At 35.3% G+C, this 18,180-nt stretch overlaps 1 protein-coding gene and 1 pseudogene across 1 annotated transcript; both read right to left on the bottom strand.

Moving 5' to 3' along the window:
• The window catches only part of LOC134326302 (tripartite motif-containing protein 16-like), a 53,799-nt pseudogene that overhangs the window by 21,802 nt on the left and 13,817 nt on the right, over positions 1-18,180 (bottom strand).
• LOC134326016 (zinc finger protein 271-like) lies at positions 6,975-15,092 on the bottom strand (the record flags this gene model as incomplete). The annotated part of the gene is made up of 3 exons (XM_063008207.1): positions 6,975-7,233; positions 13,963-14,439; positions 14,536-15,092. Coding segments are annotated over 3 exons (1,293 nt in total), but the record flags the coding sequence as incomplete, so codon positions are not given.

The raw sequence follows: 18,180 nt of genomic DNA, 5'->3' as shown, positions 1-18,180 counted from the left end.
TTTCTAATGCCCCTCCCAGTTTCCAGCGGCTGATGGAACTGGTTCTCCGTGGCCTTCATTGGAATGTCTGTCTGATCTACCTTGACGACATCATTGTGTACAGTACAGATTTTTCCCAACATCTTCAGCATTTGGGAGAGGTTTTCCAACGCTTTTGTGCAGCAGGTCTCAAATTAAAGCCGTCCAAGTGTCACCTGGCTCGCTCATCTGTCACATTCTTAGGTGTGATGATGTAAGGATGTAAAGATACCTTACACATCACTAAGTCTGGTCGTAATGAATGGGGAAAGGGGCTAACCCAGTTAATGTGGTGAATAGTATAAATAAATAAATACTTACCTGTTGTGGTGAGGATGGTCCGGGTATCAGGGATGATACATGACGTTGCCGGGTAGAAGGTGCCTGAACAGAGAGAAAGCATAGAATCAATTGTAAATTAGAATTGTTAGGAATTGTATGAGTTGAGAATGTTCCCTTCAGTTTCAGCTGTAGCTGGATTGGCTGTTAGGTCCTAGAGGGGAGGGACCTTTTTGGATAAAACAGGAGGAAGTAAGGGGGGAAGGGAAAGAAAGAATGGCGGGAGGCCTAAAATGTATAAGATCAGTAACTGCCTGGAGTTACGGGGTGAACTAGCTGTGGTTCTTTTGCTTTTAAAATAATAACACGTTGTAAATATCCCGGGGGTGTGTGTGTGGACAAATAAAGTTAAAGGTGTTGGAACTGGGACTCTTGAACTTTTGTCCTCCTTGCCTCCTATGCTTGGCTCATCATACTACAATACACATTACATTAGGCCATCGCATTTCTAGGGATGGTATTCAGCCTGACCCTGCTAACACGGAAAAAGTCACCTCATGGCCAGTGCCCTGTTCAGCCACGGAGGTGAGAGCCTTTGTGGGTCTTTGTTCCTATTACCGACGGTTTATTAGGCAGTTTTCTCACATCGCTGAGCCACTTCACCGCCTTACACACAAAGGTGTGGTCTTTGAATGGTCTTCTGCTGCCAATAATGCTTTCGAGACTCTGAAACAGGCCTTAACTTCACCACCTGTCTTGGCCTTTCCCAATTTGTCTGCTCCTTTCTTGCTATACACTGATGCGTCCTTGCATGCAATTGGTAGTGTATTATCCCAAAAGGTAGCAGGTAAAGAACATGCCATTGCTTTTGCCAGTCACACACTCTCTGCTTCAGAAAGGAAATGGTCGACATTTGATCGTGAGCTGTACGCCATTGTTTGGTCTGTCCGTCACTTTCGTCACTACCTAGCATTCCATCCATTCACTATCATCACAGACCATAAGCCATTGGTAGGTTTTAAGAAGCTCCCTCTTGATCAGGATCACACTGGTAGGCGCGCACGTTGGGCTGTTGAACTGGACCTCCATGACTGGACAATTGTGCATCGTGATGGTGCTAAACACCTCAATGCAGATGCCATGTCACGCCGTCCTCCTGAACCCCCAGCAGAACTTTCGTTAGTACCTCTCAAGCCTCTTCTGGCTTCAACAGCAACTCAGACAACTGCAGAGTGCGTTGAGCAACCGTTGTCTCAAGGTCGGGACCACCATTTTAAAAACACAGGCCCAGGTTGCACATCGACAAACCTAGTCCATATTCAGACAGATTGGGACCTGCCTGCAAAACAGAGAAGTGACCCTGACATTACGACAGTACTGCACTGGCTAGAATGCGGCCAGCGTCCACCACTTTGGAAACTGAAGACAGCGTATGGGGTATGTGATGGTCTCTTGTACAGATACATACGCCACCCGTCTTCTCATTCTACCATCCAGCAGGTGGTCATCCCACATTCACTGGTTCCCCAAGTTTTGCGCTATTTACATGGACACCCTGCAGCAGGACACTATGGGTCAGCTAAAACACTTGACCGGGCTCTACGTTCTTTCTACTGGCCTTACATGTCTTCTGACATCACTCAGTATTGCCGCGAGTGTGCTGCTTGTCAGTCACGGCGTTCTCCGGTACCTCGTCCTCAGGCCCCACTTGTTTCAATTTCGCCAGGACGTCCCCTGGTAATTGTGGCTGCTGATATTACCGAACTGCCAATCTCTGCCAAGGGCAATCGGTATGTGTTGGTTCTGATGGACCTGTACACAAAGTTTGTCAATCTGTATCCTTTAAAGGCTCAAACGGCTGTTTTGGTGGCTCAGTGCATCTTCGAACACTTCATTCCTCAGCATGGTGTCCCTGAAGCCTTACACTCTGATCAGGGACGGCAATTTGAATCTGACCTCATAAAACTAATTAAGAAGCTTCGTACTTCACCCTACCACACCCAATGAAACTAATTAAGAAGCTTCGTACTTCACCCTACCACACCCAATGCGACCCAAAGCAGTTGAGCGGTACAACCAAACTCTTAAAGAAGAGCTCTCTAAGTACTTGTTTGAGTTAGGACTGGAGTGGGATGATCATCTCCCACAAGTTGCATTGGCCTACAATACCACAGTTCATGCCAGTACAGGTTTTACACCTTTCTATCTTGCCCATGGGCGTGAAGTGCGTGTCCCTGTGGACACTTTGCTTAGCACTCCTGACTCACCATCATCTGGTACAGCTGTCACTCCAGCTGCGTATGCTGGTTCCTTGCGCACACGGCTTAAGAACGCCTACAAATCGGCAACTGCTTTCAGGGACCAGGCACAAGAACGCCAACGACTATACTATGATCGTCGCCTGAAATACAGTCCTTATAGCCCTGGTGACTTGGTGTTGGTAGATGATCCGGCTCACCGCAATAACAAACTTGCTCCACGTTGGATTGGCCCTTTTGAGATCCTGGATGCAATTGCATCAGAGGGTCAGCCCTTACCTGTTGATTTTCGAGTGCGTGATTTGGCCCGCCCTTTGAGTAAGCCCAAAGTGCTTCATTACAATCGGCTCAAACCATTTGTCCACAGTCAATTTGGCACGAACGTTAAGGCCCCACAGCCCAGGTCTGCTGATTCTTCTGGCCCCTTGCTCTGTCCCTTGTGGCCTGATTTGCCCATAGCTTCCAAGTCACTCACTTCAGCTGCAGCCCCTGATAATCAGTCACAACCTTCCAGTCAGGACACTAACACACAACAACATTCCCCTGGCCCCGCAACACACACCCCTCATACACCTGCTACCCTCACAAACCAGCCTCTGACCTCCGACCAACCTCGCCGTCAACGCAGAGTGCCTGCATACCTCAAAGACTATGAACTGTACTGAGTTTTACAGTCGCTGTTCAAGGACCTTAAACTGTTTGGAGAAAGAAAAAAAAAAACCTACGTGTTTTGAATGGACTTTATTCTGTTTACACTTTATATTGCTCTGTATTTTTTTTGTTCACATATACATGCATTATTATTTTTGTATTTTTTTTCCCCTTTCGGCTCAGTATGTCTAAACAAAGAAATGAGGACATTTCTTCTGGGGTAAGGGAGTATATGTAAGAGCAATAATTAAAGGTTGTTAACGGAATGTAAAATGTTATTTTATATACAGTTATTAGTATAGTCTAGAATTATTAAGTAAAGTTATTATTAGTGGTTTAATATGAAAGAGGGAGGAGCTTGAGTGAGTGAGAACGGAGGTGTGTGTGTGAGTAGAGGAGAAGGAGAGCAGCGCGTGTTCGGTCTGGTCGCTCTGTTATTACTGTCAGCTGTATGTAGCTGTAACCTGTTGTGCCTCATTAAAAGTGGTTTCATTGTTCAACATCGAGTCTCCCTCATTTCTACCTGTACTTGTCCCGCTACCCAATCACCACCTGAATCGACCTACAGCCCGAGTGTTGGTAAGACGAGACATTATAAAAGTTACGTTTTACATAGGTATCGGTATCGGCGAGTACAAAAATACATGTACTTGTACTCGTACTCGGTTGGGAAAAATGGTATCGATGCATCTCTAATTATTATTATTATTATTAATAATAATGATAATAATAATAATAATAATTGTTGATGTGTTTTTTTTGAACATCTATTCTCTCATCTATTCTCTTTAGATCTTTGTATATAATTTTACACTAACTCCATTCAACCAGCTGCATGGCAACACACAAAACATTAGAGATTCTGCACACATTCAGTGAAGTACATCTCAATTTGTTCATGCTTCGTAAAAAGCCTTTATGCAATGTTGATGTGAGTTATTTGAATTAAATTAGTGTGGTGACGTTTTTTACTAGCAATAAAAAGTTATATTTAACGTAACTGTTCAGTACAATGTTTAAGTAGTGCACTAAGTAGGGATGAGGCGTCATTTGAGACGAGGCCGATAGTCTGTACTCAAAACAGCAGACTGAACGAACTGGCAAAGTTAGCTAAAGAAAGAAATGCTCTGAATAAACCTTTTTTTGCATTGTGGACATGCTGTTTCTCACATGTGTTCCTCACACACTTTTTATCCCCTCATTTGTGTTTTTTAAAGTTTTCTTCATTTTGCACGTAATGCTAAACTAATGTTTTTATTTCACTGGTGGTTGCGATTAGCATTTATTTTAAGGTGAACTATAGGGCACTAGGACCCAGCAGCACTGTTATTAATAAAGCGAGTGTTCTTTATATTTCTGAGCAGTGCCGCATGTAAACTCTAGATGTCGATGTTGCACCACTTTCTAAAATACACCACGGACATACCTGTGTCAGGACGCTCCCAGGTGTAGTAAATCAACTATTTAAACAAAGCGCAACAGTTTAGGGAAGGTCCTTTCCTGTTTTACATGAAGAAAAGTTGGTTGAAAGGAACTTCAGTGTCACAGAGCCCTGACCTCAACTTAACTTGGTATAAAACCTCGGAGTTTCTTGTCACATACGAATGTGCACAAATTCCCACATATACACTCTAGAATCTTAACAGTTGTAGCCAAGTGGAGCTTAATGATTAGTGACACTGACACACTGATATGCAGCCCCGGTTCTGGCTGTGTTGCTTAGATGGGCAGTGAAAAGTTTCAGAGGAAGCAATGCCCACCCCAGTTGCTTTAGTTTCGCCCTAAGCTGGACTCAAATCTAGGGCAGAAAAATACGCGCTCTGCCCACTACGCTACTCAAACAGCGGAATAAAAAACTGGTTGTTATGCTAATAAACCTGCACACACACGGCGTCACCAAGATTAAAAAGTGAACACTACTTAAAATAACTAAATACTTTCTAATTCCCATGGTAGCAGCAGTTTCCTTCTATTTCATACACATTACCCTGTCTCAGTCTAATCTGCAGCATTTCTCTCCCACTGATAAAAATACGGAACAAAATGCGTCCCGTAACAGTTAAATTGCGACTATGACTGCAACAGTACAAGTAGGTTTGATGTCGATTTTTATTGTTTTGTTTTTTAAACTCAGTAATAAAAGTTATTTAAAATGTAGCGAATTACAAATCTTAAAAAAAAACATACTTAAGTAAAAGTAAAATTACAGGTTGTAAAATCTACTTTAAAAACTACTCAATTACCATAACATAACTTAATGTAATTTGTTACTTTCCACCTCTGTATAAGCCAAACTATGAGAATGTGTGAAAAACAAGTATAAGTAACATCTGTGCCAACATATAAAAATAATAATAATAATACATTTTATTATGGACACCTTTCAAAACACTCAAGAACACCTTACAATACAAAACATCAGTGCATAATTAATGACACAGATTAAGGGTAGGTGAGTTTAAAGAAATACATTTTAAGGCATGTTTTGAAACTAGGGATTGAATCAATGGTGCAAATGTCAGGAGGGAGAGAGTTCCAGGGATGTGGAGCAAAGTAGCTAAAAGCTCTAGCTCCCATATGAGGTACACCAAAAAGGAGAGAGTTACAATAATCAATTCGAGATGTGACCAGGGCAGGGACAAGAACATCAGCACTTCTAGGAGAAAGGAATGGACGTAGATGATTTATGTTACGTAAATGGAAATAAGCAGATTGTGTGATATTGTTAATATGTGCATGAAATGAAAGATTGTGAGTGGAAGGAGAGATGACTGAGTTCTTCATCATCACTGAGAATTTGTTAGATTTAGAGAGAGGAGATTTTCTACCTATAAGAAGAATTTCAGTTTTATCAGCATTTAATGTGAGAGAATTGTAAGTCAGTGAGAGATGGAGGAGGAAGAGTAGCCGTGAGCACAGTGGAGAGGTATAGCTTGGTGTTGTCTGCATAACAATAAAATTGAATGTTGTATTTCCTAAAAATATGTCCAGTGGGAAGCAGGTAAATCATAAATAGCAGAGGCCCCAAGACAGAGCCCTGAGGGACACCACTAGTAACAGGAGTTACTGTGAACATACTGTACACGTCTAGAAATGTATGAAGAAAACCAATCAAGCACAGTATCACTAAGACCAATATATGCTAGCCGATACAATATCTTTTATTTTCAATTCACTTCCACTATTAACTGATATCATTCACTTACATCAGGTTCTAAACCTCCTGGTTCTACCCACCATTCACTTCACTATAGATAATCACATTATTTCCCAGTTTAATAGTTTAACCTAAAGATTTATACTTTTATTATTACTATTTACTTACTCATGTTTACTGTGTAATTAATGACCTATTAATTACACAGTATAATTCATTCATTGCTAACCATTTCTCCCCAACACTCACTCACTCACTATATTTTATATTTTAGTTTGTTTGGTACAATTTGATGAGTCACACTTGTGTCCAAGTGCTGATAAATGAGCAAAGCAGCTACAACACTGTGAGCATCATTTCTGTAAAATGTGAATGCACTGGTGTTTTTTGAGATTACTCTGTTGATTAAAACTCTTCTCACACTGTGAGCACTGATACGGTTTCTCTCCAGTGTGAATGCGCTGGTGTATTTTGAGATTACTCTGTGTAATAAAACTCTTTCCACACTGTGAGCACTGATACGGTTTCTCTCCAGTGTGAATGCGCTGGTGGGTTTTGAGATCTCTCTGTGTAATAAAACTCTTCCCACACTGTGAGCACTGATACGGTTTCTCTCCACTGTGAATGCGCTGGTGTATTTTAAGCTCACGCTTTGTATTAAAACTCTTTTCACACTGTGCACACTGATACGATTTCTCTCCAGTGTGAATGCGCTGGTGTATTTTGAGATAACTCTGTTGATTAAAACTCTTCCCACACTGTGCGCACTGATACGGTTTCTCTCCAGTGTGAATGCGTTGGTGTTTTTTGAGATTACTCTGCTGACTAAAACTTTTTCCACACTGTGAGCACTGATAGGGTTTCTCTCCACTGTGAATGCGCTGGTGTGTTTTGAGATCACTCTGTCCATTAAAACTCTTCTCACACTTTGAGCACTGATACGGTTTCTCTCCAGTGTGAATGCGCTGATGTTTTTTTAGATTACTCTGTATATTAAAACTCTTTCCACACTGTGAGCACTGATACGGTTTCTCTCCAGTGTGAATGCGCTGGTGTCTTTTAAGATCATTGTGATGTTTAAAACTCTTTCCACACTTTGAGCACTGATATGGTTTCTCTCCAGTGTGAATGCGCTGGTGTATTTTGAGAGCACTCAGGAACCTGAAGCTCTTCCCACACTGTGAGCAGACGTTTCCTTCTTCCTGTGTGGGACTGAGAGAGGTGTTCATGCTGACAGTACCAGAGGACGTTTGCTGATTACTGGAGCTTCTGGTGGGCGTCAGATCCTCATGTTCAGTCTTAATCTTCACCAGAGTCTCATATTTATCATGGTTGCAGCTCTTGATGTGATTGTGGAGCTGATTTTGGGTTGTAGAGGAACGTGGATATGAGGAGCAGCAGAAATCCTTGTTCAGTTCTGAAGCAGAAAATAATCAAATACATTTATAACATTATAAATAATCAAATACATTTATAACATTATAAATAATCAAATACATTTATAACATTATAAATAATCAAATACATTTATAACATTATAAATAATCATATACATGTATAACATAAATAATCAAATACATTTATAACATTATAAATAATCAAATACATTTATAACATTATAAATAATCAAATACATTTATAACATCATAAATAATCAAATACATTTATAACATTATAAATAATCAAATACATTTATAACATCATAAATAATCAAATACATTTATAACATTATAAATAATAAAACACATTTATAACATTATAAATAATCTAATACATTTATAACATTATGAATAATAAAACACATTTATAACATTATAAATAATCAAATACATTTATAACATTATAAATAATAAATACTGTTAGTAATTGTTAAACTGAGAACTGATGCTAAAGTCCTGTAACGTGATTCATCCTGCATTCATCATTTCCTGCTCACACTGATCTGCATGAGCACAATACAAGCTTTCACTGTATGATGCTTCATCCCAGGTTCCTCTGATTCTATTCAATCCAAATCTTATTTTACTCAAGATAAAAAATATCTTACTGAGTTCATCTTTATCTTCAGGTTCTTCCTTCTTCACAGGCTTCATCTGGAAACCTCCACACTGTTGGTCCTCTGGGGTGAGCTGTTCCTCAGAGGTGACGTGTTCCACAGGGATCGAGGTTCCTTCACCTGAAATTTCTTTGTTTACAAAAGGAGGAGAGTTAAGATCTGGATGGAAGGTGCAGACTCATCTCTCCAGGACCATCAGCACAAACAGTCACGTATATATTGAATATATCAGCTTATATACTCAACTTTATTTCTTCTCATTCATTACCCAATCATTCAGCCACTTGTATTCACCTGGCATTACTCTGTAATTATATACTAGTGTAAACACGGTACAGTCAGCATGATCTGTTTAATCTTCTTTATCTTCTGTCTTCTCATTTCACTCACCTGCTCACTTATGCACTAAATATACTAAAATATTACAAGAAATTCAGACACGACCAAATTAGGAGAAATGATTTTGCTCAAGTCTTACTGAGTTCATCTTTATCTTCAGGTTCTTCTTTCTTCACAGGCTTCATCTGGAAACCTCCACACTGTTGGTCCTCTGAGAAGAGCAGTTCCACAGAAGCCACAAGTTCTGCAGGGATTAAAGTGACTTCACCTGAAATTCATCAATATGATAATATATGAATATAATCATAAATAAATCCTAGTTAGATTAAAACTTAAACCCAGACTGGAGTGTAGCAGCACAGGACAGTATGGTACAGTACAGGTTCTAATCCCACTATCCACTTTCTCTTATCATTTCTGTACTGTACCATACTGTCCTGTACCACACTGTACTATACCATGCTGTACTGTACCACACTGTACTGTACCATACTGTCCTGTACCACACTGTACTATACCATACTGTCCTGTACCACACTGTACTGTACTGTACCATACTGTACTGTACCACACTGTACTGTACCATACTGTCCTGTACCACACTGTACTGTACCATACTGTACTGTACCATACTGTCCTGTACCACACTGTACTGTACCATACTGTACTGTACCACACTGTACTGTACCACACTGTACTGTACCACACTGTACTGTACCGTACTGTACCACACTGTACTGTACCATACTGTACCTTACTGTATTGTACCACACTGTACTGTATCATACTGTACTGTACCACTGTACTGTACCATACTGTACTGTACCACTCTGTACTGTATTGTACCATACTGTACTGTACCATACTGTACTGTACCACTCTGTACTGTACCGTACTGTACCATACTGTACCGTACCATACTGTACTGTACCACACTGTACTGTACCACACTGTACTGTACCATACTGTACCACACTGTACTGTACCTCACTGTCTGGTGGAAAAGTGGCATCATGCTCCACATTTACTTACAGAAGAAATCATCATCATCATCCTCCTCCTTTTTTATTCGTTTCTTCTGGAATTCTTCATGTTGTAGATCCACAGGGGTGACATCTCCCTCTTCTGCTGACTGCATTATTAAAAATCTAACAGACAGACATACAGACAGATGGTGTAACAAGGATTGTGGTAGGTTGAGCCGAGAGTGGGAGACCCGCAAGAAAGACAAAAGCTCAAGAGTCCCAGTTCCAACACCTTTACTTTATTTTATTGCTCTTCAAAAAAGTGGTATTAACACAACCAAACAGACACTTCACATGAGTTTGAGATCCGATCACATCAAATTCCTCCAGTAGAAATGTCTGATATGTATTTTAGTAATAAGAAAGTCGATGCTCTTCTTGAATTGAGTGGATTTTGTACATCAAAACACAGTAAATAATGTTTATTAAACTGTAAACAGCACTTTTACCCTCTTCAACGCTTCGGATACCGTAATATATGGTTTAGATGTGCAGTAAAACGTTTAGTGTAGATGGTGCAGTGATAATTCAGTGTTGATTGTGTTTTGTCCTTTTTGGGGATTCCAAGATGAATGGAAGAGCGAAACTCCCCAATTGTGAACTATCTTTCTGAAATAAGTATGAGGCTCCCGATCATTTGTGCAACAACACTTTATTTCTTTCTTCATCAAGCTAGTACACAATTGAAGACGTTGGCTTACACTATTCACCTGACTGTGACTATAAAACTCTACAAACCACCTGTAAACAAAGTTCACCTGTAAACACAGTTCAACTGTAAACAAAGTTTAATTGTAAACACAGTTCAACTGTAAACAAAGTTAAATTGTAAACAAAGTTCAACTATAAACAAAGTTCAACTGTAAACAGAGTTCACCTGTAAACTAAGTTCACCTGTAAAATATGTTCAACTGTAAACAAAGTTCAACTGTAAACAAAGTTCACCTGTAAACAAAGTTCACCTGTAAACAAAGTTGAACTATAAACAAAGTTCACCTGTAAACAAAGTTCAACTGTAAACAAAGTTCAACTATAAAAAAAGTTCAACTGTAAACAAAGTTATACTGTAAAAATGTTCACCTGTAAACAAAGTTCACCTGTAAACAAAGTTTAAAATATCACGTGTTTATATAAAAATGGGAGATTTAATCATGAAGAAACTCAATCAGTTTAGCTCAGTTGATTCATTTTGGTGGATCAGTTCAAATGAATCGGTTCATCAGTACTGAATCATAAGTGATGCTAACAGTTAGTGGAGCAGCTAATAGTTTGTTTGTTTAAATAAAACTGGAGTTAAAGCTCCTCAAATCCTCACAGTGATGTTTTATTATAAACTCTAGTTTTATTATTTATTAGAATGTGATTATAATTAAATATAAGGGTTATAATTAAATACATATTTTACTTACAGATGAGGCTCTACAGTACAAACACAGCAGCTTCTTGTTCTTCTTATGATGTTTAATGGCGGTTGGCAGAACTTAAGACGCACCAGCGCCACCAACTGGACTGGAGTTGAACAGCAGCTTAGCAGTAAAACATCTAAATTAGCACATCTGTATTAGTGGTGTGCGATACTGCAAATTTGGATCCGATACCAAGTAAATACAGGGTCAGTATCGCCGATATCGATCCGATACTTTGTACTTACTTTCATGTAGAGTAGAGCAGTGTATCATGATTTATGAGGTGAATGTATCATCAATTTGCTTTGACTAATTAATGATTTTGTGTTTATTAGTTCATCATGTGCAGTGAAAACCCACTACAGTGTGTAGGTGAATAAAAAGTAATTTTATTAATGTAATAAACTTTAATGAAGTCTGGGGTTTTTGTTGAGAAACAATTATATAATAAGAAACATAATTCCCCCTCTCATTGTACACTCTGGCTTTTTGTAAAATAAAGTACAGAAAAAGTTTTGGGAGTCTCCAGCATATACATAGCGGCTCCCTGATTCCTGCATGTCAGATAAAATCTCCTGGAATCTAGAACGAGCGGCCAAGAGCGACACACACGCACACGAAGGCGACACAGACTTTTTTAATACGATCGTTTATTAAATCCGTTATCTGATATACAATCTAGCGCACTGTGTAGGGAACATAAATCAGTTGTCTTATATACTGTCCAGTGCACTAAGTAGGGAACATAAATCTATGATCGAATATACAATCTAGTGCACTATGTAGGGAACACAATTAATTATGTAATACACTATCTAGTGCACTGTGTAGGGAAAATAAACCAATTGTCTAATTCACTATCTAGCGCTCTACGTAGGGAACATAAATTTATATCTAAAATACTATCTAGTGCACTATGTAAGGAACATAAATCCGTTATCTGATATAAATTTAGTGGACTATGTAGGGAACCTAAATCCGTTAACTAATACGTTAAGAAACATAAGTCTATTATCCAGTACACTATCTAGTGCACTAAAAACATATTCTTTTCTAATATTCAATCTAGTGCACTATGTAGGGAACATAAATCTATTATCTTTCACACTATTTAGTGCACTATGTAGTACACATTAATGTGTTTGTGATGCGAACAGTTAGCTAAGTAGCTCAAGTTTTGCAACTTGAGATGTCTGACACTCTGTCCTAGACATTCTTCCAAGCAGTTTCTCTAATGTAATGTTTTGTTTTCCAACATGCTTCTCTAACTCTGTTCTTTCTTATACCTTTTGTAATCTATGAATCTGAGTTTGACTGTTTCCTGTGTATTACAGTGTTTACAGAGTCCAGTGGGGTGATTTCCTATTCTGTGTAATGTTTGAATCCGGCGCTGATGTGACTGTAGTGACTGTCACCTCATCCTCCAACCCCCGTAGGAAACTAGTTTTTTTGCTCTTTAAGAGGTCACGGTCATCCTGACCCAGTTATGAAATGTTTTTTACATGTTGATTTAGATGTTACTTATAAAACTTGTTCTTCACATACCAGAGCGGTTGCTACAGTCAAATGGTCACCTATCATAACATTGTATACCAAAGAGATGTGTCTGTGTCAGAGGCAGGGCGTTTGAAAGGTACCATTAAAAGTTAATGAAACAGTGGTCTCTTTTTAAAGTTTAAAAATGACCCCAAACTGTTACTTTATGTCGAGGGAATATTTGGTCTGGGGGATGCACCAAAAACAGATCTGCCTTGAGTTAGAAGCTGCTGGAACATGGCTGACACAGATTCTATGGATGTTAGTTCTGCTCTTAGGTATTAGGAATAAGTGTGTGAGAAGTTTTATGGAGAAAACTGTTTGACATTAAAACATCAAGCAAATGCAAAAAAAGTTAAATTTCTCCAAAAAGCACAAAATAATTCACCAACATTATGTGTGTTGGTTTTTAGAAAAATAATAATCAACAATAAAAAAACAATATGCTGGTTCTGGTTGGTTCACGTTCATCTTGTCATGAACATTCTCCTCAGTCACACCAACAACCTGCAGGTTCTCCCTCACTACATCCTCTGAGGCCTTTCTCTCCTCCAGCATGACGGTTCCATCCTTTGTACCCCTCTCCCTATATAAATCTTATACCTCCTCTGCACATGCTCAAACCATCTCAATCTCACCTCACTAACTTCAAAACATCCCACCTGCACTATCATTATAATAAACTCCCGCCTGATCTTCTCCATCCTCCAAGCCTTACAACATAGCAGACCTCACTACTGTCATGTAGACTCTTCTCCTCTCACTTTAGCACATACAAAAGCATCGTTCATCCTCTCACATTCCAAGATTTTGTTAAACAATCTAGTTATTAAATCAAACAAGAATTTGTTAAAAACAGAAATATCATTGATTTATTACCATCACAATCATATTCATTCATTATAAACACATCATTACTAATAAATATTTCATACAAACAAAAATCTGTGTGACCACAAAATATTCTAAGTACATTATTAACAAGAAAAAATAGTTTAAGATTAGGGATGAACTAAAATTTAAATGTATGTTTAAAGAGAAAACAAACAGTTACTTCAGTTCAGTTTCTTACCACCACGTTTAGCTGGATGAAGCACCAATTCATCTGAAGACGTCACTCACTAACCGTCCCACTCACTCAGCTCACTCACTTTCATAGACTCATTTACACACATTTGTAGCATTTAGTCGACACTTTTATACAAAACATCGTTTTCAATACTGTGAGCATTGATACAGTTTCTCTCCAGTGTGAATGCGCTGGTGGGTTTTAAGATTACTTTGTCGTTTAAAACTCTTTCCACACTGTAAGCAATGATATGGTTTCTCTCCATTGTAAATGCGCTGGTGTACTTTAAGATTACCCTGTATATTAAAACTCTTTCCACACTGTGAGCACTGATACGGTTTCTCTCCAGTGTGAATGCGCTGGTGTTTTTTCAGATCTATCTGTCCAGAAAAACTCTTTCCACACTGTGAGCACTGATACGGTTTCTCTCCAGTGTGAATGCGCTGGTGTTTTTTGAGATGACTCTGACAATTAAAATTCTTCTCACACTGTGAGCACTGATACGGTTTCTCTCCAGTGTGAATGTGCTGGTGTATTTTGAGATGACTCTGTGTATTAAAACTCTTCTCACACTGTGAGCACTGATACGGTTTCTCCCCAGTGTGAATGCGCTGGTGTATTTTTAGATGACTCTGTGTATTAAAACTCTTCTCACACTGTGAGCACTGATAAGGTTTCTCTCCAGTGTGAATGTGCTGGTGTATTTTGAGATGACTCTGTGTAATAAAACTCTTTTCACACTGTGAACATTGATACAGTTTCTCTCCAGTGTGAATGCGCTGGTGTATTTTTAAATTAGTCTGTGTATTAAAACTCTTCTCACACTGTGAGCACTGATATGGTTTCTCCCCAGTGTGAATGAGCTGGTGTATTTTAAGAGCACTCTGTCCATTAAAACTCTTCCCACACTGTGAACACTGATATGGTTTCTTTCTAGTGTGAATGCGCTGGTGGGTTTTGAGATGACTTTGTGTAATAAAACTCTTTCCACACTGTGAGCACTGATATGGTTTCTCTCCAGTGTGAATACGCTGGTGGATTTTAAGAGCACTATGTTGATTAAAACTCTTTCCACACTGTGAGCACTGATACGGTTTCTCTCCAGTGTGAATACGCTGGTGGATTTTAAGAGCACTATGTTGATTAAATCTCTTTCCACACTGTGAGCACTGATACAGTTTCTCTCCAGTGTGAATGCGCTGGTGTTTTTTAAAGGCACTCTGTGTAATGAAGCTCTTTCCACACTGTGAGCACTGATACAGTTTCTCTCCAGTGTGAATGCGCTGGTGGATTTTGAGATTACTCTGGTACCTGAAGCTCTTCCCACACTGTGAGCAGACGTTTCCTTCTTCCTGTGTGGGACTGAGAGAGGTGTTAATGCTGACAGTACCAGAGGACGTTTGCTGATTACTGGAGCTTCTGGTGAGCATCAGATCCTCATGTTCAGTCTTAATCTTCACCAGAGTCTCATATTTATCATGGTTGCAGCTCTTGATGTGATTGTGGAGCTGATTTTGGGTTGTAGAGGAACGTGGACACGAGGAGCAGCAGAAACCCTTGTTCAGTTCTGAAGCAGAAAATAATCAAATACATTTATAACATTATAAATAATAAATACATTTATAACATTATAAATAATCAAATACATTTATAACATTATAAATAATCAACTACATTTATAACATAAATAATAAATACATTTATAACATTATAAATAATAAATACATTTATAACATTATAAATGATCAAATACATTCATAACATAAATAATCAAATACATTTATAACATTATAAATAATCAAATACATTTATAACATTATAAATAATCAAATACATTTATAACATTATAAATAATCAAATACATTTATAACATTATAAATAATCAAATACATTTATAACATTATAAATAATCAAATACATTTATAACATTATAAATAATCAAATACATTTATAACATTATGAATAAAAATACACAATTATAACATTATAAATAATCAAATACATTTATAACATTATAAATAATCAAATACATTTATAACATCATAAATAATCAAAAACATTTATAACATTATAAATAACCAAATACATTTATAACATTATAAATAATAAATACATTTATAACATTATAAATAATCAAATACATTTATAACATTATGAATAAAAATACACAATTATAACATTATAAATAATCAAATACATTTATAACATTATAAATAATCAAATACATTTATAACATCATAAATAATCAAAAACATTTATAACATTATAAATAACCAAATACATTTATAACATTATAAATAATAAATACATTTATAACATTATAAATAATCAAATACATTTATAACATTATAAATATTAATACACAATTATAACATCATAAATAATCAAATACATTTATAACATTATAAATAATCAAATACATTCATAACATAAATAATCAAATACATTTATAACATTATAAATAATCAAATACATTTATAACATTATAAATAATCAAATACATTTATAACATTATAAATAATCAAATACATTTATAACATCGTAAATAATCAAATACATTTATAACATTATAAATAATAAATACATTTATAACATTATAAATAATCAAATACATTTATAACATTATGAATAAAAATACACAATTATAACATTATAAATAATCAAATACATTTATAACATTATAAATAATCAAATACATTTATAACATCATAAATAATCAAAAACATTTATAACATTATAAATAACCAAATACATTTATAACATTATAAATAATAAATACATTTATAACATTATAAATAATCAAATACATTTATAACATTATAAATATTAATACACAATTATAACATCATAAATAATCAAATACATTTATAACATTATAAATAATCAAATACATTTATAACATAAATAATCAAATACATTTATAACATAAATCAAATACATTTATAACATTATGAATAAAAATACACAATTATAACATTATAAATAATCAAATACATTTATAACATTATGAATAAAAATACACAATTATAACATCATAAATAATCAAAAACATTTATAACATTATAAATAACCAAATACATTTATAACATTATAAATAATAAATACATTTATAACATTATAAATAATCAAATACATTTATAACATTATAAATATTAATACACAATTATAACATCATAAATAATCAAATATATTTATAACATCATAAATAATCAAATACATTTATAACATTATAAATAATCAAATACATTTATAACATAAATAATCAAATACATTTATAACATTATGAATAAAAATACACAATTATAACATTATAAATAATCAAATACATTTATAACATTATGAATAAAAATACACAATTATAACATCATAAATAATCAAAAACATTTATAACATTATAAATAACCAAATACATTTATAACATTATAAATAATAAATACATTTATAACATTATAAATAATCAAATACATTTATAACATTATAAATATTAATACACAATTATAACATCATAAATAATCAAATATATTTATAACATCATAAATAATCAAATACATTTATAACATTATAAATAATCAAATACATTTATAACATTATAAATAATCAAATACATTTATAACATTGTAAATAATCAAATACATTTATAACATTATAAATAATCAAATACATTTATAACATTATAAATAATCAAATACATTTATAACATTATAAATAATCAAATACATTTATAACATTATAAATAATCAAATACATTTATAACATTATAAATAATCAAATACATTTATAACATTATAAATAATCAAATACATTTATAACATTATAAATAATCAAATACATTTATAACATTATAAATAATCAAATACATTTATAACGTTATAAATAATCAAAAACATTTATAACATTATAAATAATCAAATACATTTATAACATTATAAATAATCAAATACATTTATAACGTTATAAATAATCAAAAACATTTATAACATTATAAATAATCAAATACATTTATAACATTATAATCAAATACATTTATAACGTTATAAATAATCAAATACATTTATAACATTATAAATAATCAAATACATTTATAACATTATAAATAATCAAATACATTTATAACATTATAAATAATAAAAATTGTTAGTAAATGTTAAACTGAGATCTGATGATAAAGTCCTGTACCATGATGCATCATGAATGATTAATTTCTTTAGGTCGTCCACTATGGGAGGCACTCTAGAACTCTCTGCTCGACTCTTTGCTGGATCTCTTCTCTCTGTGAATTTCTCTATACACAATACTTTCATTTTTTTCCCTGAATTCTATGTGTAATCGATCCCTTTTGTTTTGTTTGTTTTGTCATTGTACATCGACCTTGAGTTTGGTGAAAGG

The sequence above is a fragment of the Trichomycterus rosablanca genome, chromosome 14, assembly GCF_030014385.1.
Source record: "Trichomycterus rosablanca isolate fTriRos1 chromosome 14, fTriRos1.hap1, whole genome shotgun sequence".
In the NCBI taxonomy this organism is placed as follows: domain Eukaryota; kingdom Metazoa; phylum Chordata; class Actinopteri; order Siluriformes; family Trichomycteridae; genus Trichomycterus; species Trichomycterus rosablanca.
Note: the sequence above shows the minus strand (reverse complement) of the source record. Positions and strands in the feature narration are given on the sequence as shown.